At 48.4% G+C, this 25,583-nt stretch overlaps 1 protein-coding gene across 1 annotated transcript in view; it reads right to left on the reverse strand.

The window, feature by feature from the left end:
* The window catches only part of SUZ12 (SUZ12 polycomb repressive complex 2 subunit), a 979,834-nt gene that overhangs the window by 796,735 nt on the left and 157,516 nt on the right, over nt 1-25,583 (reverse strand). The window contains exon 5 of the mRNA XM_078654391.1: nt 5,832-5,881. Within this exon, the coding sequence (XP_078510517.1) occupies nt 5,832-5,881 (50 nt within the window). The remainder of the gene's footprint in view (nt 1-5,831; nt 5,882-25,583) is intronic.

The following is a 25,583-nucleotide window of genomic DNA, read 5'->3' on the forward strand; positions in this document are numbered from 1 at the left end:
GTGGCACGCGCACGGCACCCCCTGCCCACAAAAACTGGCCCAGAGCGGAGTTCACTTGTTGGAACCAACGCGGCAAAATTGAAAATGGGTGATTCTGCAACTGGTATAAAAGTCTCGGGAGGGCAACCATTTTAAAGATCGCCGACCTACCATAAATATTAAGAGGCATTCGGGCCCAGAACTTCATTTCGGACTGAACTCGGTCCCACACCGGCACCACGTTGCGTTCCCAGGAGATGTCAGGCGAAGCCGTCAGAAACACCCCTAGGTACTTCAGGCCTCCAACTGCTATTTGCAAGGGCGATGCCCACTGACCCAATTCTAGTCGATCTCCCAACTTCCAGATAGTAGATTTCCGCGGGTTTAGATATAGCCCAGATACTTCCCCGAAGATTTTCATAATCTCTAGGACTCTAGGCCCCGACCTATTCACATCCGTGAGGAAGAACAGGACATCGTCTGCATAAAGGGCAATCCTATCCGAGGGCCCAGCTTCCCACTCAATTCCACTCATTTGAGCGTCCATCCTGACCCATGCTGCCAGCGGTTCCATGGCCAGCGCAAATAAGTAAGGCGAGAGGGGGCACCTCTGCCTAGTGCCCCTCCCGATGGGGAAGGCCACTGACGTGGCACCAGCCACCCTCACCGAAGCAGTCAGACTTGTATATAGGAGCTTCACATACGACAGGAAGTGCGGCCCTAAGTTTAGCCGCGAAAGCAGAGCAAAGAGGTAGGACCAGCTGAGGGAGTCGAAAGCTCTATCAATATCCACCAAGAGCAGCGCCGCTCGGGTTCTAGTGCCTCCAATCGCCGCCACCGCCATATGGGCGCGTCTGATGTTACGTCTTGTTGCCCTATGGGGCATAAACCCCGCCTGATCAGGGTGTACTAACTCGGTTATGTAAGGGAGAAGTCAGTTCGCTAGCGCCTTGGCCAATATCTTGGCCTCGATATTCAGCAGTGAGATCGGGCGGTACGACTCATGTTTGTCCGGCGGCCGGCCCGGTTTACAGAACACCACAATCTCTGCATGTCTCCAGTCCACGGGCAGGAGCCCATGCTTTCTCGCTGCCTCGAGGGCTCTCTTGTAGTGCGGTCCCAATTGAAGATGATATTTCTTAAAGAACTCGCTCGGGAACCCATTGGGTCCCAGGGCCTTACCCGTGTTAAGTACCCCCAGAGCTGTACCAAGTTCTTCAGCAGACAGTGGTACTTCAAGGCTGTTTTTCGCGGCCTCCGACAGTGCACGCGGTGGGAGGTCTGCAAGGAATTTGTCGATATCTAGTGGGGAAAGACATTCTCGCCGGGCATATTGGGTCGCATAGTATTTGGCAAAACTGTCGGCTAGAGACTTGGGGGCCGAAAGCGGCTCTCCAGCGGCGTCCTTGAGGCCCGGCAGCACCTGCGGGTGATATGTATTTTGGCAAAGTCTGTGCAGCATCGTACTCTACTTATCTCCCCACTAATAGATCCTGCTCCTAGTCGCCAGCCAAACCTGGCGCACCTCATCCCGTAATATAGATGCATAGGATTGTTGTGCTAGGAGCAACTGTTGCACTCCTCTATCGTCACTTGCCGCGCCACAGCGTGACTCCAGGTCTTCTACTTTCGCTGCAGCCTGTTCCAACCCCTCCCTGCGTTTCTTACGGGCCGCCGAGCACCAGGCGATGTCCACCCCACGCATTGTGTGCTTGAGGGCCTCCCAGACTGTCCGTGCATCAGTCACCGAGCCCAGGTTCTCCTCCCAGTAGTGGGCTATGGCCGTCCCCATGTGCTCCCGGTAGTCCTCCTGCTGTAGGTGCCAAGCTGAAAGACGCCATCTAAACGGCTGTCTCTTTTTCCCCCCAACATTAAGGTTACCGCCACTGGGGAATGATCGGACAGCCCCCGAGGTAGAATGGTAGCCGAGCCCACCCTCCCCACCACAGCCGCCGGAACAAACACATAATCCAGCCTGGAGAAGGATTTATGCACTGCTGAGACGTAGGTGTATTCCCGAACATGTGTGTGTAAATAGCGCCATGTGTCCACCCAACCCATTCCTCGAACCACATCACTTAGTTTGGTGGGTGCGTCGACCAACTGACCCCCGCCAGGCTTACATCTGTCCATTCGGCACTGCATGACGTCATTCCAATCACCTCTTATCACCGCCAGGCTCTCAGGAATTTCAGACAACACCATATAAAGCTTCTCGATCAATGTCCATTGTAGCGGAGGGGGAGCATATACGCTTCCAATCACCCATGATTCAGCCCCAATCATACCCTTAATAAATATGTACCTACCCTGTGGATCAACCCACTGTGACTCATGGACATAGGACAGTCTTCGATGCACTAGGATGGCCACTCCCCGGGAGCCTCGCGCAAACCCAGCGTGGTAGACCTGGTCATACCCATATCTTCTCAAACTGAGCACCTTGGTACCCAACAAGTGTGTCTCCTGCAGCAGTAAGATATCCGCACCCTCCCTTTTCCCAAAGCGCAACACAGCTCCTCTCTTAATTTTATCCAACATGCCTCGTACATTCCAGCTCACTACACGCATGTTGGCCATAGACCCCCTAGATTCCACACCCTAATCCGCCATCTAGCCGCACACATACATTTTGACCGAATGACGTGCCCAGCTGGCAAGTACACGCTTGAGTAGACAATATCAGCAACACTGTGCATGGCAACTGACCGCCCCCCCTCCCCCCCAACCCCAGAATGTCGTGTCCCATCTCCATCAAGCCCTCCCCCCAAACTCCCAACCCCCAACTCCCCCGTCCACCCCCCACCCCGTACCTCCCAAACATGGAAGCACCTGTCGCAGTCGGAACTCGGCTAGGCCTCCAACGGGAGAACCCGAGCCGCGTCCTCCAATGAACCCCTTCGTGGCAACCCATAGGAACTAGGCTGTCACTCCCTCCCACCCATTCTATCTGGGGCAAGGTCCAGCCCCTCATAACAGAGCACCTGAGCATCCATACATGGCATCTGCATAGAGTTGTAACCCATGTCCCACAGCAATCAGGGGGCATCAGTCTGCTGTTCCTGTGCGGAGCCCTCGTGCCGGGCAGCCGATCTCTCCCGCAAGCCCCTGTTCGAGCGCGATCCTCTGTGGCGCCGGCGCTGACTTCGGAGGCCTCCCCAGGCCACACTGCTGGCGGAGGAGTCCAATTCCCCATCTCTTGCTACGTTGACCCGAACCTTCACCGTTGCGTCTGTCCACTGGAACACCTCCTCGGGGGTGTCGAAGTACATGGTACGGGACAGAAAGATGACCCGCAACCGCGTCGGGTAGAGCAGGGCATATTGGAGTTTGAGGCCCCGGAGTCGGGCCTTGGCCGCCTGAAACGACTGGCGCTGTTGCTGCACCATCTTCGTGTAGTCCGGGAAAATGAGGATACTGGAATTGTCATACGTGAGTGTGCCCTTGAGTCGTGCCTGCTTCAGGATAGTGTCCCGATCAGAATAATTCAGGAATTTGGCTATGATCGGCCTCGGGCGCGCTCCCACCGGAGGTTTCTGCACCAGCGCCCTGTGGGCCCTTTCCACCACAAAGCAGCGAGATAATGTGTCTGTCGGGATTCAGTCTTCCAGCCACCGGGTTAGGAAGGTTTCCATCCTGTCCCCCTCGCACCCCTCCGGAAATCCAACAAAGCGAAGGTTATTCCTTCGAGCGCGCCCTTCTGCGTCTTCCACCCTCAGAGCCAGGCCCTTCTGAATCTTTTCCATGGCCGCGACTTTCTTTTTCAAGACCGTGACATCCTCCTCTACCTCAGAAGTGCGGGCCTCCACTCCCGTGATGCGTTCAACAGCGTTCCGCAGGTCTTGTCTGAGAAGGGTAACATCGGCCCCCACAGCGCCTATTGTGGCGTCCAACATGTCCCTCGACTGCGTGATCACAATCAGCAGCGCAGCGTTGTCGTGCGCAGATGATTGGGAGCCGCCAGCGCCCGCCGAGCCCGTATATTTGTCCATTGGCCCCTGTTTGCCCTGGCCCCCACCAGCTCCTCCTCTCGTCATGGCCCACCGGGGGCTTCAAGAAGCAGGGTCCCCGTGTGCAGATATGCGGCCCACTTCCTATCAAGACTAAAGGTGGAGGATCAGGATATAGTAGTCCAGAAAACACGGCGGCCCATCAGCGGCAGGGGCCACACACCAAGTCGCCGGCGCCCTCACTCCTTACTGCACCAGGCGACGGAATGTCAGGTTATAACACACTCTTCGGGGCACAGCAACCGATGTCACCTCAAGGGCCCCCTCTGCCTGTATCTGCGAGCTGTTGTGGGCACCACCAGTCCTTCCCACCGGGGCCCGATCTAGCCCCCGAGCACTCCCGACTGCCGCCACGCTCTGTGGAGCTCACTTCACGCTTCGCAGGGGGCCCGGTCCCATCAGCCGGTACCCCCTCGGAGGCCCCCCCCCCCGACTTGCGGCCGAGAACTGATCCGGGCACCACTAGACCTCCCCACCGGGGCCCGATCCAGCCCCGAGTACTCACCACCACCACCTGGATCTGCACCGCTCACGTCGTGCACCACGGGGGACCCTGTAGCTCCACAATGGGGATCACCTCCGCACGACACAGGTCGGGGCCACCAACTCCAGGCAACAAAGACGGGCCTGCCGCTCTCTCCGCTTCAATCAATGCCTCTTGGAGCCCGCAGCTTTCGTCCGGCCAAGCGCCACGCCCGCAGGTGCAGGGGGACCCTGGTAGGCAGATCTGGTCCGGGCCGCCTCAGAACTCGAGGTCTCGGCGGTGTATCGTCATCGGGTCACAGCACCGTCTCAGGAGCTGCCACCGGGATATAGTTTGCACCGATCGTTGCCCAGTGTTTCAGCTGCCGAATCCACCGGCAGGAAGCCCCCTCGGATGCCCGGGGCCAGGATAATCAGACAGGATGATTTCAGGCTGGCCGGAGCTCACACTCTAAACGACCGCCATGATTGCCGGCTAAGCCACGCCAGTCAACTTGCTTTTGATCAAAACATTTGCATATTAAAGGAAAACAAAATATAGACATTCTACAAATAAATAAAGGCTATGTATGTCAAATAACGAAGTAGCAGAATCTTCTTTGATCATCAAACTTTTATTCAAATAAAGTGCTGTATGGTAATATAGGGGTATCCAAAAGTGCAAAAAGGCTCATTTGCTCCACCCGCAGTCTGCTTACGACCAGCGGTGTGAAAAGAGACCGTTGAGGATGAGCTAAAGACTCGTCCAAGAGCAGACAGAGTTCAGTGTTAATGGCAAATAGAAATCCCAGTTCTGTTAACACCTCTGGCAGGGTAGGATGATTGGGTGCTTTTCTAGACTCTGTATTAGACAGTGGCATAAAAAAATTATTGTAATGAAGAAATCAAATACTTCAGCCTTGCCTGAGGACCAATAGGATTTGCCTACACATAGTCTCGTCCAAGGTTGTATGCCCTGTTCCTTTCTATCATTTCAACATGGCAGCACACATGGGAGGGGTCATTTGTGCACTTAAACCTTGCATGAGGGCACAGGGATAATCCAGCACCTATGCCAGCTGACAGCTCCATTTGTGTCCCTGTACTCTATTTGCATTCACTTAAGAAAGCGCTGGGAGAAGAAAAAAATACATTTGCATAGAAAAGAACAAAGGCTAATATAGAAAACGCAGTAATATTGACTATGTATGGATACACATACCCAAGTGGAGTGTGGAAGGATACTATAATTTAAAATGTTGATACTAAGATCAGAGCCTTGCATGCAATATATTCGGCAAAACTTGGGCAGGTTAGAGGCTCACACATTTTGGCTTAACAAACATCATTAATGTGGGTAATTTGTAAATGTTTACATACCGTTTTTATGGAAGAAACCAGTAAACGTAAGCTGAAGATGAGCTGATAAGCTGAAAGGAGGAGGGGAAAAAAATAATCGACATTGTAAAAAACTGCTGATACCTATGAACTGTTTAAGCATTAACTTTCACTTCTTGTACACGTTGTGAAGAATGCACCAAATCACTGCCTTGCCACCATCCCCCCGTCACTCCCAAGATCAGAGAGTATAAGAGACTCTCTGATTGATCAGATATTAAACTTTGTTTCATCAGCCTATTTTTTATGTTATTCTTTGAATCAGAAAAAAGATGGCTTGGGAGTGGTAGAGGTGAAGTGCTGAGAAAAAGACAATTCATTTCTCTACATTCGCACTTCAATGATACAGAGGAGTGGTGGGAATTTAGCATGGTGGAACGTGGTACTGGGAAGCTGGATGACCAGTAGCCTCCTGATAACAGAATCTGAAAGCAAGTTACAGTCAATAACGCCTGAAGAATAACGTTTCAATGACACCATAAGGAAAAATTGTACTGTAGATTCACGTTATACATACTCCTACCATCTACTGTTCGACTCTGATGTTTACAAGCTGTTTTCCTTTAAAGAATTATTTTGAGTCACACAGTATAGGGACTACTCCCTTACTACACAATGCTCTTGGGCATCGTCTTCATGTTAGATTATTTTCCACACAGAGCATGAGAGTAGCATGGAGCGGTGAGTGAACACTAATAGATGCACATGTGCATAGCACAAAGAGAACGAGTGAAAAGATTTGTGATCAGAGCAACACAGGTCCAGAAAGACGCATGTGGATATACAGTGTTACATGCTTCGACAGATACTTACAGAGCTAGGAAAATTTTCTGTTTATAGCATGTGTTGTTGCAGATTATTTAGCCATCTCCTATAGGTTCGCTAGGGGAATATTCCCCAACAAGGTCATAGATGCAGACTTCTTGTGAGTAGAGAGAGCCCCAGGTGTTCCAGGGAGGGCTCCTTTTGATGTTCGATAATAAGTCTCACTTGACAATCCATCTAGCATTTTCTGCTTTAGATATAGTTTGACCCTTGTGAGGCTTAGCAAAGGACACAAACAAGTGGTCTGCATTGCTAAATGATTTGGGATGTGTTTTTGTCTATGTAGTACATGAAAGAATCCTTTATGTCTAGGGTATGAAACCCTTCCGCTGCTATAAAGTCTGGTTGGGGAAAGAAAACTGGTAGCTCTATAATCTGGTTGAGATGAAAAGGGCAACCGCCTTAGGAAGGACCTTGGGGTTTGTCCTGAGTACTACCCTATCTACTTGGATGAAACTTTCTTGCAGTATGAGGGCATGCAGCTCACTAATGTAGCATACAGAAATGATTGCACCCAAGAAGGAAAACATCAGGGAAAGGTACTGGAGCAGGAAAGAATAGAAGTGCTCAAAGGGTTCCCATGAAGGAATGATTATTGAGGCCTTCAAAATGTGGGAGAGGAAGAACATTACCTGATTTCTATAGGAAGCGGACTCTGTATATAGTATACCAAAGTAAGGTATAGTGTGCAGAGTCCAGTGTATCCCCAAAGGCTTACAGATGTTAAAGTAAATAATACCTTACTCTCTTGTGGTAATGCGGGCGAGCAGTAAGGCTTTATCAGAGGGTTGTGTTAAGCATTTATTGTGCACACTCAGACAAGAGATGAAGTCACACACTCAAAGACTGTACTCAGACCAATTTGTTTTGTCTAAAAATATTATTTATTTTTAGAATCAAGCAAGGCTTGGCACAGGTAAGAGTAATAGTACTTTGCAAGAATAATGCAGTTGTATGCAACTGGTTTGGTTACAGGTAAGTCAACTGTTCATAAACAGTTGAAATAACTATACAGTTACTTTGTGAGTACTTTTCTTACTCACTGTGGTATACCTGGATAACACACTGGGACATTTTGTGGATAAAGGTAAATAATGCAATTTGTTATCAAAACACACTTGTATGCCTTTTAATAGAATTTCCAACTCCACACTTACAACTTTTTTCACAGAAAAGCAGGCAACGCAAACCTATGGGAGGAAATGAAGTTATGAGTTTACGGGTAAGTACTTGGTTTTGGGAGCTGGTTTTCTGGGGTTAGAACCAGGGTTCCCCCAGGGTCAAGGATGCACCAGAGGCAGCACCAAGGCGGCTGGGTGCAGAGTGTCAAGGCCCAATGTTATCCAACGGGAGATAGGGGCCTCCGGTTGGTGGCTGCTCACAAGCAGGCCACAAGATTGAAGGAGCAAAGCTCCTGGGGTTAAGCTCGGGACAAAGGGGGGGGGTTCAAGTTACCAAATAAAGTGCACCCACAGCGGTACAGGGGCGTCCAGGTGCAGTGTGCTGTTTTGGCATCAGGTGCCCTGTTGTTTTCAATAGGGATTCTCCAGTTTCAACAAACACTGCAGGCTCGGGACGAAGATGTTCTGGAGGCGACCACCGGTTGGAGAGGTAAGTTGGGATGTCGTGGGGTGCTGGGACACAGTAAGTTGGGCTACCGAAGGCTGTGGGGCATCAGGTGCAGAGGTGTATTTTGGCATTGGGTTTTCCTTACCAGATACAGTTGTGGGGGCGTTGTTGGCAGACTTGAGGTAGGGCAGGGAACACCATATCCCAGGTCAGGATCGCCGGGGAGACTTACTCATGGTGTTGCGCCACTCAAACTCGGCCGTGGGCATCGGGTGCAGACTCATGGATTTGGCTGGTGCCAAAGTCTGTTGGTGTGCAAATCAGGTGCTCACAGGAGACAGTCTTTTCAGTGAAGGCAGGGCAGGTCCTCCGGGTTCTGGGGAGCTGCAGGACACGCCGGGATTCCGCTGGAGCAGGTCGAGGTCGGAACAGGCCGGTAGGGCTGGGGACAAGTTAGTTGGTGTCCTCCTCTTCTTCCCTCAGCATGGCTCTTGGGTCCTTCTCTCTTGTCTGAAGAGGTGAGGTTCAGGGTTACCCCTAAATACTAGATTTAGGGGTGTTTAAGGTAGGTAAAGGGTGGATTCAATAGGTCCCTTGCTTGGGGTGGGTAAACCCCCTTTTATGCCACCCCCATTGGTAGGGGGGGCATAAGACCCACACTGGTTGGCTGGGCTACCCCCACCCCCCATCTTCAAGATGGCAGTGACAGTTGCGCTTCACCTCAAATCCCCCACCTGAGGGCTGGGGTTGGCAATGATGGCACACCTCTCCTCCTATCTTGGTTAATCTGCCGATTCTCCCATCCAAAAAGGGGGGTCAGAACCGGTGGGGGCGAGTTGCTATAAGTACAAATGGCTAGGTCAGCTCACAAAGGTGGCAAGTCTTTGAAGGTTCTCCTCCGTGGACCCTGCACATCCTGGGGGATTAGGCTTGGCACCTCTGCCCATCATGTGCTTCGTTACCAAAAGTATGAGTTACTTACCTTCGGTAACGATGTATCTGGTAACGATGTATCTTGTAGAGACAATTCTAGCTGCAGATTCCTTCACGTAGAATTATCCCCAAGCATGAGACAGGATCCGGAAACGTTTTGCCACAGCATCGCTGCGCGCCGGGGAGCAGGACAGCATCACGCGACTCCGCCCAGCCGTCGTCCGCGTAGGTGACGTCAGCAAGGTCACATAAACCCCACCTCGGCGCACCTACGTCAGTTTTCTTCGGAGAACTTTTCCGCACCACAACACGGAGCCACCAGACAAAAACTGTGGGAGCATGGGAACAGTGTGCGAAAGAGTAGAAAAAGAGGAAGATGCCATAAGTTACAGTGCAGCGAAGAACAGAGCAGAGCCCTGAACAACCACCCTGCCAGTATGGAGACAACCACCCCCCACCCCCGTATACAAGGAACATGCGTAAAAAGTCAAGACACATGTAGCAGGCCTACAACCACCATACAGAAACAAGGAGGGGAGCCAGTCCCAAAACGGACAGGAACAACAAACCTCCAAGCAATCCCGGCATAGAGTGCAACCCCCCCCCCCCCCACTCCCCCAAGGAACAAGGGCAAGGCACGACTAGACCAACTCAAGGGTAAGCAGAGGGGCCAGGACCCCCAGCAGCAAGAGGAAGGGAAGGGAATGGAGGGGAGGGGAGGCAGAGATTGAAGGCAAACCACCCCAAACCTGGAGCAGCCAGAGCAGCAGTGTACAGGAGCACTGTAACCCCATCCTCCAAAGAAATAAAGAGGAATGAACAGCAACAAGACGGAACCACCAGTCAAGAGCAAAGAAGGCACTCACAGGAGACCTAGCCCCCCACCGGGAGGAGAGTACCGAAGGCCAACCCAAGGGTCCTCGCAGAACAGGGAGGAATGGCGGGCCGTTAAGGAATCTGCGGCTAGAATCGATTTCCAGATACATCGTTGCCGAAGGTAAGTAACTCGTACATCTGATAGAGACTACTAGCCGCAGAGTCCTTCACGTAGAATAGATACCCTAGCAATACCCATGGGGAAGGAGGGCCTGCGAAAGGACCCCACCAGCCAGGACAGAACAGAGGGTCCCACAGGGGATCAGACCTGCGGACCAGGAACGTAACTTTGTCCCTTCCAGGCAAGAGGAGCCCCCACAAACCGAACACCACCGACGCCAAGAGGGATGGAGGAAGAAAAAAAGAAGAAGACCGAAGAGCCCCCTTACACTCATAACAGAGGAACCAAGGGCAGGCCATAGAGGCCGAAGCACCCCACACCCCTCCAAGGCAACAAAGCTTCCATCCAAAGCCAGGAAGAAAAGCTTAGAGGGCCCAAGAAACTAGGGAAAAGAAGGCGAGCCTGACCCCAGATGGAAGGCAAAAGGCCAGCCAGAACGGCGCCAACAGACATAAGCCACCAGAGGCAAGAAAAAACAGCCCGGGCCCCTGGAAGCCCGGATGGGCGACGCCTGACAACTGAGAGCACAGAATCTTCCCAGCCCTCAGGACAGGAGCAGGAAGGTGGGGAAATGCCCTGACACACTACCACGAAGGGCAGCGCACACGACCTAAAGAAGCAATACCAACATACATAAATGCCATGGCGAACAGGCACCCGAAGGCAACCAGAACTCCCCAGCCGAGCTAAGCTATACAACAGCTACCACTACCCCACATAGGGTATGTTAAATCCCAAGACATGGGAACCCTCTTTGGAAGAACTTCCGCAGCAGAGGAAAACATAAGAGCCACGGGGAAAACACCCCCGCGAAAAGCTTGACAAGCAGCCCAAAGAAAAAACAGATGGCCTAATCTCGGGCCAAGTCTGTGTAACAACTCGAGCAAATACACACACACCGTGAACAAAGGGCCGTCCAGCAGCCAACAATGCCAAAGTCCCAGCAAGGCGGACTCAATGGCCAGAAAAACTCTACAGCAAGAGCGACCGTCCCAAGAAGGTCCAGAACCAGTTCTACTCAGCAGTCACAGAGGAGAAAGAGGAGAAAGAGGAGAAAGAGGAGAAAGAGGAGAAAGAGGAGAAAGAGGAGAAAGAGGAGAAAGAGGAGAAAGAGGAGAAAGAGGAGAAAGAGGAGAAGGCTCCGCCAGAAACCTCTGAATGGCAGAGTCCGCAGGGGCGTGAAACAAAAGAGTGTCATCAAAAGAGGTGCCTCCGGCGAAGATTGCGGTTGCGTAAACGGCGAGGAGCAATCCTTAGACGACGCCAGGGAAAACGCCACGACGAGGCGACACGTCTCCGGAGAAGATGAGACCATCAACCGCCGAACCTTCGGGGAGGAGGGGGGTCCCGAAGACGAATCAACAACCCGATGCCGGCCTTGCGCCATAGTCCCTGACCGGGGGCAGGTCAAAGTCGACCGGCGCCAAAGGGGACGCCGGAACGACCTCCGCCACAACACGCGGCACAGGAGACCGCGCCTGGGCCAGAGCTGGGGCGGCTATGGAACGGCGCCAAAAAGGCGCTGACGCGACCCCCAACGAAGCACCGCCTGCGAGAAGGGATGAGGGGGACTCGAGGACACGGCCCGACCCCTAGCCGGCCCCTGTGGCGCCGCCAGGGCCAGCAACCGCCAGCGCTTGAGCAGCGTCAGCTCAGCCTTGGACAGGGCCGCCGCCAGCCCAGAGGACTGAGGGGGCGATACAAAAGGGGATGATGGATGGAGCGTTTGAGCAAATCAAACACTCACCCCCAGTCAACTGATCTGGGTTTAATCCATCACCATTCTTTAGCCCACTCAGCCACCCCAGTTCAGACACGGGCCATATGCAAATCAGTCTGACCTTGTGCCTCATGGGAACAGTCCAGCCGGTGTCTTCCCTGGACCGGAAACAAGCATCCTGGGACCGGTTTCGGATTCATAATCCTCATCAGCCAGGCTATCTTGAATCCAGTGGCCAAGTGAGCAAGGGACTCACGTCTGAGCATACCCTACCACACTTAGGGCGAACAAAGCGATACAAAAGGGGATGATGGACGGAGCGTTTGAGCAAATCAAACACTCACCCCCAGTCAACTGATCTGGGCTTAATCCATCACCATTCTTTAGCCCACTCAGCCACCCAGACACGGCCATATGCAAATCAGTCTGACCCTGTGCCTCTTGGGAACAGTCCAGCCCGAACTGCCAAGCCATGTCTTCCCTGGACCGGAAACAAGCATCCTGGGACCGGTTTCGGATTCATAATCCTCATCAGCCAGGCTATCTTGAATCCAGTGGCCAAGTGAGCAAGGGACTCACGTCTGAGCATACCCTGCCACACTTAGGGCGAACAAAGCGATACAAAAGGGGATGATGGACGGAGCATTTGAGCAAATCAAACACTCACCCTTAGTCAACTGATCTGGGTTTAATCCATAAGTGCCATAAGTGTGACAGGGTATGCTCAGACGTGAGTCCCTTGCTCACTTTGCCACTGGATTCAAGCAAGCCGGGCTGAAGACGGCTGGAATGCCAGAAACCGGTCCTCGGAAGCTTGTTTCCGGTCCAGGGAAGGCATGGCTTGACAGTTCGGGCTGGACTGTTCCCATGAGGCACAGGGTCAGACTGATTTTCATATAGCTCTGTCTGAACTGGGGTGGCAGAGTGGCCTCAAGAACGGTGATGGATCAAACCCAGATCTTTTGACTGGGTGTGAGTGTTTGATTGGTTCAGATGCTCCATTCATCACCACCCCCTTTTGTACCGCTTTGGCCGCCTTAAGTTTGGCAGCGTATGCTCAGACGTGAGTCCCCTGCAAGGGTTTGCGGCGAGGGAGAGGCACCGTGGTCTGAAGAGGGAACCCCCGAAGGGTTGCACCCAGACGGCACCACATCCTCCAAACCTGGAGTTGAACCTGTCGTGCCGAAAGGGCCGCACCACCCGCGGAGAGCCCACGCCCCTAACAGGTCAGGGACAGGCCCTCGAGGACAAACTGCGACACTTACCAACAGGTGAGTGACGTTCCTGCAGCCTGGGAGAAGGGCGATGTCGGAGACGCAGGCGGCTGTTCTTGAAGCCGTCCGCGGGGGACAGACGCGGTGAGGATGCCAACCTGGACCTGCGTGCCAAAAGGAGTTTCATCCAGCACTCCCGCCGGGACTGCGGTTTCATTTGCTGACATGCCTCACAGTCTGTGGAGTCGTGGTGCTCCCCCCAAACACCACATGCAGATGGAGTGGGGATCCGTTGCCGACATCTGGCTCGTGCAAGACAAGCACGTTTTGAAGCCCAAAGGCATTTGCACACTGTTCTCAAAAAAACGCTCAAGGCGAAAAAGGAGGCCTGAAACAGGCCACGAGACGCAATTCAGGTCCGCGTTACATTCGGAAAAGAAGAAAACTGACGTCAGCACGCCGGGGTGGGGCTTATGTGACCTTGCTAACGACCGCGGAGGACGTCAGGCGGAGTCGCGTAGATGCGAGAAATACACAATAAGGCTTGATCACGAGATCTTAGGCAACAGCCCGGTGGTAATGCTTTAATTATTTGCTGCAGATATAATGGACATTGCCCCTTTAGGGCATTATAGGCAAGGCAGCAGATATTAAAACAAGATATTTTCTTCATTGGCAGCCAGTGCAGTTCCCTCAGCAACAGAGCCGAAGCAGTGCCGGGCAATTGAGAACAAGCCTGGCTGCAGTATTTTGAAATACCTGGAGTTTGGCAACTAAGGTCTTGTTAGCATCCGCTAAAAGGGTGTTGCCATAGTCAAGCCTGCTTATTACTAAGGCGTTGACTAATCTCTTTCGGGCAGAGGCTGGAAGGTAGGGGAATATTCTGCGCAGAAGGCGCATTTCATGATAGCATACTCCGGAGAGGCCAAGATTTGCTCTTTCATCGTTAAGAGCTTAGACTATTTTCATGCCAAGATTTTTTACTGCTCGTTTGGGCACAGGAGTGGAGCCCAATTTGTGAGGACACCAATCGCCTGTCCAAATAGAGGAAGCTTTCCCAAACAGAATGATCTCCGTCTTTTCTGCATTTAATTGTATAGTTTTTATTCATCCATTCGGAGATGGCTAGTATGACGAGGGTGAAACTATTTTGTGCCGCTGTCAGATCAGGGTCAAATGTAAACATCAGCTGGGTGTCATTTGCATATGAGATTATTTCAAAGCCAAAGCACTCTGCAATCCTGGCAAGGGGAGCCATGTAGACGTTAAACAGAGTAGGGCTCAGGCAGGGTACCTGCTGAACATCCTTGTCAAGGATTGTCTTACGAGAGTAACAAGCATTGGCATAGCCAATAGGTCTCGCCTTTGGGACCTTATAAGTGTTTAGCCATGCACCACTAGATGTTGTTGCACTAAAGATATTGTGCTGGATAACTAAACACTTATAAGGTCACAAAGACGAGACCTATTGGCCATGACAATGCTTGTTTTCTTTTTGGTTAAGTACTCCATGAGAGCACATGTGTTTTCCAGCTGTCTCCAGTGCGTCCTTTTATCCCCGCCATACTTGCATGTTGCTCCCCCAGTCACGTGCTTCTCCAGGGACAAGATGCTTAGTGCCATCAATGAAGGTAACACATAATACTTGGAGATTGGTTAAAAATGAAATAAAAATTGTCCTACGTTTACTTAGTTTCAGAGTACAATTTGATTAACTATCATTTGCCTCTCCATAAGGCTAATAGCAAGGATAGTTTTGCAAATTGTGTGGTTGAATACACTACTTATTCATTGTTATTGGAAATAATAAATGCCGAGTTCAGCACAAGTATATTTGTTTCTATTAAACTATCGTACATTAGAGGGCATGATACTTTTCCAACTGCAATGTTTGATGCCAATCCTTTGTGGTGGGCCACTACCCAATGTCTGTTTTTTCTTATAGAAGGGTAAGATGGCGCATTTCCTTGCTTGTGAAATGGGACCATTATTAAGCAAATTCTTCAAAGTTAGGATTGTAATAGCCCTACAGTTATTGCTGGATTTTAGTACTTGATAATACCACCAAAATTATGCTACAGCTGTTCTCAAGCAACTATAGCTCGGGCTAATGAGCAAAAGGTAACCTCTAATAAATAAGGAGCACATCTTTCAGTCCACAGTGGACCACATTTTCGTCTTATGGTCAACTACTTGGAGATCCACAGATGTGGCGAGACACTAATGTTGATGTTTTCAAGCTGCATTTGATTTAGGTGACTGAAATATTCTTCAGGACAAAATAAAGTCTATTTTCACTAAACCCAAGATATACAATTGGCGGCTTGCTAATACCTAGTTAGATTAAATGAGTACTTGTAAGACATTTATATTTTCCAATGTACATTTGGGTGTTCATCTATTTCTTTAAAACCAAAGCAGTGTTGAAAACGGTTATCTGACTATTGATATGGGGCCTGTCAGTTATCCTGTTATTAAACGCTTTTCATGGGAAGTTAATTCCGCATACCCTGTATGGAGTCAAGCTGATGGTAATGGGCCCTAAAGTGGACTGGCTAGGAGTTGAAAGTTGTTGCCAAGGTTCTAGCTGCAAGACTAGAACTGGGTACCAGAGTCTGCGATTTACCTATTCTTTAAAGATCTCCAAAGGCTAAAACAAGATCTAATTAATATGTTGGAAGTATTTTTTGGAAAAGAGGAATTTATTCACTTTCCAAAGTTTTATATTTCATAAAGACGAGTTGGGCACATACTTCTATTATTGATGTCTCTGCGTCAGTTTTCGGTCAGGAACCGGTTATAAGACAGCTAGTCGCAGAAGTCAGTTAAAAGAAAATAAAAATACTTAAGTGATACAAATTAAATTTTCCAACTCTTTACCCGACTTGGATATAGTGATATACTCCTCTAATTGCCTACGCTTTCTGACAGAAGGAAAAGCATCCAAATATTCCACTTAAGACTAGAGCTCAACCTAGCCTGGCAAACAAAAGGGTTCATAGCACAGATTTAATCCAATGGAGAAAATTCTATTTGAAATTTTGGAGTAAAAATTGATGCAACTTATCTACTTTTGGACCATCCAGTATTTCTAGATCACCATACATTAAAACTGTACCTTGTTTTAGGGAAAAATACAAGGGGTTAGAAATTGTTTCGCTTTGACGTTACTGTATAAGAGGCAATCTATAGATTTCAAACATGGAGACAACTAATCAATTGTATCTCTAAGTTTTTTAGGAGAGGTCTTGAAAAGTTCTTGCCGTCCAAGCTTACAAATTTTGTTGAGAACACTCAATGCAGTAAAAAGCAAACATCTGCATGCAGACCTAGAATGGATATTTGGTCTGAAGATCTATTTAGTGGTAATCTCTGAGAACGTTTTCCATCCACTTAATTCTTACATATACAGGTTTCACGATATATGGAGTTGTTTTGATTAGGTTTATGATTAGAAGGACATAACCTGCTTTCTACGAAAATGTTTTCGAATATTTGTTCACAAGATCCACACAAAAACTAAAAGCAACTGACTCAAAAAAGGGTTTCTCAGCAGAAAGATCAACTCCTTTGGACTGACTGGTTAATCAAAAGTAATAAAATATGGTACATAAATATGTCAATCCTAGAATGAAATGTCAACACTGCCAAGTTGCTGTCCAAACATGACAATGTGAAAATACCAAATCCAATCATCCTATTTAAAATTTATGTAAAGAAACAAGCCACTATTCACAAAAGTGCTGATCGCGTCAGCACAAACTAAATCCCTGAACCAATATAACATCTGATCTCAAACACCATCCCATCAGTAAGGATGACATTCAAGCATGCCTGCTGTCATTAGCCTAGAGGGGAAGTATGTGACTTCCTAAAACAGTATCACACCAGGCAAAAAAATAAAAAAATAAAACAGACTTTTGGCAAGACCTTTATACTAATAAAGTGAAGCGCAGGTGCCGCGATTATAGCAAAAGTAAAGAAATTGATTTATTTCTTTACTTTTGCTATAATCGCGGACCCTGCGCTTTACTTTTAACATTAAAAGTGAAGCGTGGTTGCCGCTGCGATTATAATGACATGTGAAAGACAGATGGTGGCTGTGTGCGCACACGCTCGCGTGAACGCAGGCGCTAGGCCAGCCAAAGCGTGGGGTAGCAGCACTTTTAAAACCCACCTACAAAATGTCTCGCAGAGCAGCGCATGCTCAGCGAGACCTAAAAAGGGCCCAGGATGGCGGTTTGATGTCCAGATGAAAGTAATTAAGAAATGATCTGTCCATGTGAGGGAGTTGGTACCTCGCATTCCAGAAGTTCAGTGTTCGAGAACAGCAGGTCCAATTAGTGGCCCGCTATGTGCATGGGGCCTCTGACTCATTGGGAGAGTCCCAGTGTTTCCCAGGTCGGCTAATAGCTTGGTGACTTCTGAATTAGTGTGGTATTCCCCCTAGTGTGGTAGTTAAAGTCACCTAGGAGTAAGAATTTATTTTAGGCTAAGACATGGGAGGCTATTTCTTCCACCAGCTGTTGACTGAAAATCGATTTCGATCCTGGGGGGCGATAGATCAGAGCTCCATTCCAGGTGTCGGGAGCGGAGAGGTTTATTTGAAAAATACCAACTCTAATGAGTCCGAGATATCCATGTTACATTAATTGTATTTTAAATGCCATAGCAATACCTCCACCTAGTTTTGATCCTCTGTCGAGTTTAATCAGTTTATAGTTGTCAGGGATAGCTAGACAATGGCTGGGAGGTTGGACGGATTCAGACACATTTCCGTCAGGAAACAAATATCCGAAGACTGAGGGGTGATTAGATCCCATATCTCATTCGCATGTTTGGCTAGTGACCTTACGTTTCAGAGGAGGCTCTTTAGGTCATTCCTAATAGGTATGGGGCTGGGATCAGGCCCCGTGAGGTTCCCTAGTTCGTTGTTATTCTGAAGATGGCAGTTGAGACAGGCCACTGGGTCCTCTAGGGTAGGGGGGGAAACTATTAGAGTTGGTGAGGGGCTCTAACATTATTCAGCACCCTCAACTGATGAAGGGTAGCCCATGAGTAATGGAAGGGTTGGGAACTGATAACACTTACCCTAGGAGAGTCAGCGGGCCTGACGACGTCCAGACGCAGACCGGCACAGATGGGCTTGCCTTGAGCGCGCGAGTGGCGCGTCTGGCATCGGCTTTTATGGCCGAGTGCACTCGAGCGCTAAACGCCGCCCCCGCCAGAAGTGGGTCCAAAAAGTTTCCTCCGCATAATCAGCTACTGAAGCTGTTGCAGACCGGAAAGCGCTGGCACCCTGAGTTCAGCATGGGAAGAAGGAGTGGCTGTACAATATTAAAATGTTAAGTGTGGTGCAGATTAAAACAGGCGATAAACCAGTTATGGCCAATGCTTGGGCACAACTGGCACACAAACAAACACAAAGGCATTTAATAGACGCTGCTAAATCCGACCTTAACAGTGTCAGCAGGTTACACCAATCAGATCCTGATCCAATGGTTGGCGGACTGAGCCATGACCCTTGTACCAGAGCAGTCAATGGCTTTACTGTCCTTGTCAGGAGGTGGTGCATCACTGGCAGCTTGGCAAGTCGCCTGCTTGCAAGCATTGGTAACAACAAGCAAGTCATGAGGAATGTGTTTCTGGATGTAAATGTGGTAGGATGGAGAAGCTTTATATTTTTTATCCACCCTGGCCGTGATGAATCAGGCTCGAGCAGGGTCTTTAAAAATATCTTCATGATACAACATACCCTTAAGCTTAGGGAGGTATTGAGTGACCCTATGTGTAGAAGAGTGTTTTAAAGAGGAAGTCCTCTTCCAGAGATTCCATGTGTAGCTCAATCTCATGAAGCATAGATACTCTACCAATAAGCTCCTGGTACGATCGAGGGGAGTTGGACAAGCGTGATAGAGACTTCGGTCAGTGTCCCACTGGAGGGTCTATATCCTATGCGGACCAAAGGTTGGTTGGGGGTGGTGGTGTGTCAAAATTATCATCCCCTGCCCCATATCCACTAATGTCAGAATGTGGAGACCCTTGAGGTTTTATATTAAAAGGGTCTCCATCAGACTGTGTTGGTGATAGTGAATGTGGTAGGGGGTGGAGGGGGTAAGGACTGGTGGCCTTGTCTACCACTGTCTTCTGTTTGGCAGGGACCGAAATATCAATGGCCTCTTCCAAGGAGAGTTGTCTGTTCCATGGCAGTGGAGTTGGAACCAAAGGTTTGGTAAGAACACGCCCTGTATGGGCCTGAATGTATATACTTTTGACAAGCATCCAGTTTCTCTTGCAACTTGTGGAGAATAGGTCCATGTAGTGTAGTTCCTATATTCCCAATAGGTTCTGCGCATTGGAATAATATATCCTATAGATTAGACGTAGGACTGAGGTCGACTAGGTCTCTATCGAATATATTAAACTTAATAGTGAATGCCAGCTAGCTCAGAGGTCACTAGAAACGTTCTCAAATTCACAAGAAGGGATTCGTTTATGACAACCGCATAAACATGACAACTTTGTTTCCCAAGAATAAGAAATGTATCTCTAGAGTTGCGGAAACAATAGATAAGTATTTCACTCAGTCACTCGTGCATGCTTCGTTTCTACAAAGGTGCAGAGAAATAGAGACGGGTGTTTTCAATAAAAGGTTTTATTGAACAGTTTTCTTTCTCATGCAAGTAAAGTGAACTGCTACAATCGTAATGGACTGCAAAGTATAATGCGTACAGCGAGAACAATATTATAAAATAATACTGTAAGAGCATTGTATGGTTTCTAAACCATATATAAATACATACATAACAATGTCTTAAAAGTACTCAACTGGTGCTTCTAAAATACGCCTACCCCAATGTACCTAACCGAAGTCTAGTACGCGGGAAGGAGTAAGTGTGGTGTAGCATAGGTTTAGTTTTTCTTTGCCAAGAATCCATCAAAGGTTTCTCTAGGTTCTAATCAGCTCCATACCTTTAGTTTAGAATGAAGGAGGACTGGTATCTCAGTCTCGGGACTCGATTTCCCAACACCCCGCATGGGGAGCTTGGAAACAACTGGAGCTGTATTCTCGCCGAGCGAAATGCAGCCTCTCAATCAGTGTGTCAGCTGGAGGGTCGGCTTCCTTCGGCACTTGCTGTAGCGAGCTGAGTCGGGCAAGTAGATGGTCGAACTGGTCCGAACCACCGTGTCTTGCTAGAGAAAGTGAAGGCATATTTATACCTTGAAGGTGTCTAGTTTGAAGTAAAGTCAAGCATATTAACATCAGGAAAGAACTCCAAGAGAATAGTAGTTCTTTGTAAAGTACATGAGTTCTTGAACAAATCAATATTCAAGCAAGGGAAGGTCACTGACTGCTTAAGCCGATTTTCCAAGAAATCGTTGTGACATTTTGGTACAGGTGGAAGTAGCCATGCCTGTATTTGGTCTGCATGGGCTATGTCTAAATAAGTGAATGATTTCTGTGCCTATATTAGGGAAATGTGAATTGTACCTATATAAGGGCATGAATCGGGAAAATTCAGTCGGATCCTAAAACGCCATACAACAGTTCAACATGCTTGCCAGGATCAGATTTCCGAGCCCGTTTCAGAGACTAGGAGTTTTTTTGTTTCGGCGCCAAAGGTCCGGTCAGAGCCGAAGCTGGAGCTGGTTGACTCAGTAACTAAGGTCGACTCGGCACAGAGGTGGAGGATGTCAATGGCTATGGCTGGTGTTTCCGCGTCGAGCCTAAGGTTGGGCCATCCCACTCAGTATTTTGGTGCCGACCATGGCCTGAAGGCAGTGGTAGTCCAAGGACCTTTTGTTCTGTAGGAACCGAATGTCTCTTAGGTGGTTCAAGATTGGGCCGAGGAACAGAGGCTACCAATCTCGCGAATTGTTGAGCTGGCGAAATGTCTTGCATCTCCATTTTGAGTTTGAGGTCAGAGCCGGAACTGCCCTCAACGGAGAGCACCTCTTCCTCTGCCACGGATGGTCCAAGGAAGGGTTCTTTCTTGATACCTCGAGGTCGGTAGTGTCTTCTATACTGCTCCGCTGCATCTCACATCGAAGTGCCCAACAGTCTTGAAGAGTCTTTTTGGAACGGAAAGGTAAACAAGCCTTGCAACCCTCCTCCCTTTGTTCCAGTGATAAACACAGGTTACAGATTGGATGAAGGTCGGTTCAGGAGAACTTTGTGTTGCAGTCCAGGTAGAAAAAGGAAAGATGTCTGTTCCAACAGCAGGGCATCCTCTGGTGAACTTGATGTTGATCAAAAACGGAGGCCCTGAAGGCCCCTGTGGAAGCATGCCGATTCAAAGAGCAATGACGTTTTCAATCTCTCGATATGCAAGATGGAATACTAGAACGAAAACAATATGGATGAGGACCAATCGAACAGAGCACCGTAACAGTCTCGACCTAGAGCACAGACACAGACTTCATAACCAGACAGCGGTAAGAAAACAATCTAACAATGGAGTTGACGCCCAGGTTAATTATCACCAAGAGGAGGAGTCACTCTACCTTGTGACTCCAAAGACTTCTTCAAAGAAAAACAACTTGCACACATCTGGGCACACCACTAGATGGCAAGAGTATGCAAATCATGTGTATATTCAGCAACACATGCCTAGAACAGGAGGTCTATTAGAGGGTAACTCTCTGCTTCCTCGCCCCCATCTGTGCCCAACATGTCTGCCCTTTCATGGCACAGTGTGAGCCTGTTTAAGTGAAACACCCTGTTAGGGGTCCTGGGAGTACCCAAGTCCACCAAGAAGGTGACTTTCCCCTTCTATTCTAAGATGGGGTAGGGCCCAGTCCACTAGTCCTGTAAAGCCTTGAGCGCTACATGATCCAAGACCCACGCCAACTGACCTCGTTTGTATTCCAGTACAGAGGACTTTTGATAAAACAAGTGCTTGACAAGCTCCTGGATGGCCAACAATTCTCATTTGTCTTTTTCATGTACTCAGCTATACTTCAGCGAAGGACTAGCACACAATCCTCTATGTCCTGATTGGGTTCTTTGAGGGATCTTTCCCACCCTTCCTTAACCAAGTGGAGTAGACTTATCACAGGGCGTCCAGAGAGCAGCTCAGAGGGGCTGAATGCAACTTTGCTTTGTTATGAGAAACTTCTCTGAATCCAAACAATAGGCATAAAAGGAGAATGTCCCATCTCCTCCTGAGTCTTTCAAGCAAACTCATGATCATGCCTTTTATGGCTTTGTTGAATCTCTCAACTAAACAACAAAAATGGTTCTGATGGGGAAACAATTAAATTGAAAAACGTATTGAATACATAAAAGGAACAGTATATCCAATGGAGGATATATCAGAAAAACGGACACTGACCGCAGTGGAAGAAAAAGGTAAATCTTAAGTATTCAACCTTTTACCGGATTAAATTCAAAGTGACTTAGGCGAGCTGTCCAAAAACAAAAAGCATGGAATAAGAATACATAAAGTGAGTGAGTCGTGGCTGGTGACTGAGTATTCCAAATGATTAAACAAATACACAGGAAATCATAAATATAGACAAAACAATTTATTTATTTTGAAAGTTTTATATAGCGCGAACAAGATCTTTGCAGATATCAGAGCGCTTTACAGGACACGGGGGTGATAGAGTAATAGAATGTAATAGTTGAGGTAGTTAGGTACAAGGTGCATAGTTACATATGTAGGTCAAAAAAACAAGAGGTAGGTCACAGGTGAGGTAGTGTCTGTACAAGGTGCATAGTCAAACAGTTGCGCCAATAATATAAAAGTACAAATATAAGCATATACTTTTTTAAGCGTGCTTAAAATGTTTTTCTGGAGATAACATAAAGGTGGGCATAGTTGAGGTAGGTGAGTGCAGGATGTATAGTCACACAGGTACATCAGTAGTACAAGAGTAGGGATATTTGAGGTGGTGTAGGTACAGTGTGCAAGGTCAGACAGATGCGTCAACAATATAACAATATACAAAGAGGGAACGTATACAATCAAATAAGTCATAATACAAGTAGTACAAGTAGACCAAGGGGTCAGGCAGGTATTACGGAGCGGATTCATGAGAAATACAGAATAATAGATCATGTGTATTTAGCCATGAGGATCGCTTTTACTTCTTTCTTAAACAGTTTGTTGGAGGAGATGAGCCTGGTTTCAGGAGGGAGTGAGTTCCAGATCCTGGGTGCCATTCCTGAAAAGGAGCGTTTATATGTTTTTTCCTTCCGGAATCTTCGAGGCTTCAGTAGAAGATTGTTTGTGCTTCTAGTAGTTCTAGAGCCACCCGAAATTGTCAGCTTTTGAGTGAGGTAGGCGGGTGAGTTCATGTGTACAGCCTTGTGAGTCATGCAGGCGATTCTCAGATGTATTCTAGCTTCAAAAGGTAGCCAGTTCAGGGATTTAAAGTCAGGGGAAATATGAGAGTGTTTTTTTGATCCAGTGATGAGTCTCGCTGCAGCGTTAAGGGACGCTCTTAGGGGTGCCGTTGTAGTTAGGGGGAGCCCGCAGAGGTCGGTGCTACCGTATTCTATGTGAGGGATGACTATAGATTGTACTGCAGTTTGGAAGTCTTTGGCTGGAAGAAAGGGTTTAAGTTTTCTCAAGGTATTGATTTGGAAGTTCGCTCCTTTGGTTGCCTTGCTGATGTGCTGCTGCATGTTGAGATTGGCGTCAAGTGTTATGCCTAAAGATTTTGCTGAGTCTACGACGGTAGGTTGTACATTTAGAGCCGTTAAGTGCTTAAGCCATGTTTGAGCCGTAGAGATTTTTGCGGGAGGTGAGATCAGGAGGAACTCAGTCTTCAGGGCATTGAGTTTGAGGTGATTCTCGGCAAGCCAGGATTGGGTGTTTCTGATCGTGGTGTTCAGAATCATGATGTCCTTGGGAGATTGTATTTTGAGATAAAGTTGGGTGTCGTCGGCATACATGTGAAAGTGAACATTGGATGTCTGTAGCAAAGTAGTGAGAGGTTCCATCACTAGGTTGAACAGTGTTGGGGAGAGGGAGGATCCTTGAGGGACGCCTAGCGATACAGGCACCAGAGAGGACATCAGGTTGTTGCTTTTGAATCTTTGTGACCGGTTGTGTAGAAAGGAGGTGAACCACTTGAGAACAGTCCCTGATATGCCCATTCTTGTGTTTAACAGTTCGAGTAAGTTCTCATGTTTAACTGTGTCGAATGCTGAGGAGAGATCCAGAAGGATGAGGAGGCAGGTATCGTTTTGGTCTAGGATTTGGAGGGCGTCGTCCACTATGTGAGTCATGGCAGTTTCGGTACTGTGCCCTGCACGGAAGCCTGATTGATGAGCGTTGAGGAGATCAAACTTGTCTATGTGTTTAGTCAGTTGTAGCTGTACGCATTTTTCCAACAGTTTAGCGAGGGTGGGAATATTTGTGATAGGGCGGTAATTGTTTAGATCAGTGGGGTCTGCTGTTGGTTTTTTTAGTAGAGGGGTGACTTGTCCGACTTTGAGGGCGTCAGGGATGGATCCTTGTTGAAGAGAGCTATTGATAATTTTAGTCCAGAGCGGGAGGAGCAAAGGGGTAAAGTCTTTTACAGCGTTTGCAGGAAGGGGGTCAGTGAGGTGATTGGATGGTTTCAGGGTGCTGAGCAATCTGCCAATTTCTTCTTTGGAGTAGGTGCCAAAGGATGACCATGTAGCATTGTTCTTTGGTTCAGACATTGCTGTGTGTTGGGGGTTGGAGTAAAGGATTGCGTCATTGAGGAGATCGCTTCTTATGTTGTCGGTTTTTTGGTTAAAGAAAGCAGAGAAGTCTTCACAGGAAGGTGTAACGCCCATGGTGCTGAGTGTCTGGGGTTGTTCTTTGGATTGTGTTCTGATTAACTCAAACAATTTCCTTGGGCGGTTTTGTGCTTGGGTGAGCTGGAGGCTGAAGAAATCTCTTTTTGAGCGTTTTATTTTCCTGAAGTAGGCGTTTTTCTGTTTCTTCAGGCTTTTTAGGTGCAGTGCAGAGGGGGCTGACCTCCAAGTGCGCTCTGCCATTCGCATGGCCCGTCTATCCTCATTGAGGCTCCCGTCATACCATGGGTTGGAGATCTTGGACGAAGCTCTTTTCAGTTGCATGGGTGCAGCCTCATTGATTATTGTGGACATAGCATTTAGATAGTGGTCAGTCAGGAGTTGAACGTCCGTAGCGCCGGAAGGGGGAAGTAGGAGATTGCAGCTGTTAGGCGGTAAGGAGTTTGGGTTGAGTTTCTTCATGTCCCTTTTCCAGACTTTGGGCTTAGAGGGTTGAACTAGGTTAAATTTAATTTTTTCATTGATAAGGAAGGAGACAATATGATGATCTGACCAGTCACAAGGTAGGATTGACTCAAGTTGAATAGCGTCCTCTTTGGAGATGATAAGGTCGAGGATAGAACCTTTCTCATGGGTCGGGCTATTGCATATTTGGGTGAGATCAAGGGCGTTGAGGAAGCTTTTGAGGCTATTTACCACTGTGTCACTGCTGTCATTCCAATGGAGATTGTAGTCGCCA

This window comes from Lissotriton helveticus, chromosome 7, assembly GCF_964261635.1.
Source record: "Lissotriton helveticus chromosome 7, aLisHel1.1, whole genome shotgun sequence".
Lineage (NCBI taxonomy): Eukaryota > Metazoa > Chordata > Amphibia > Caudata > Salamandridae > Lissotriton > Lissotriton helveticus.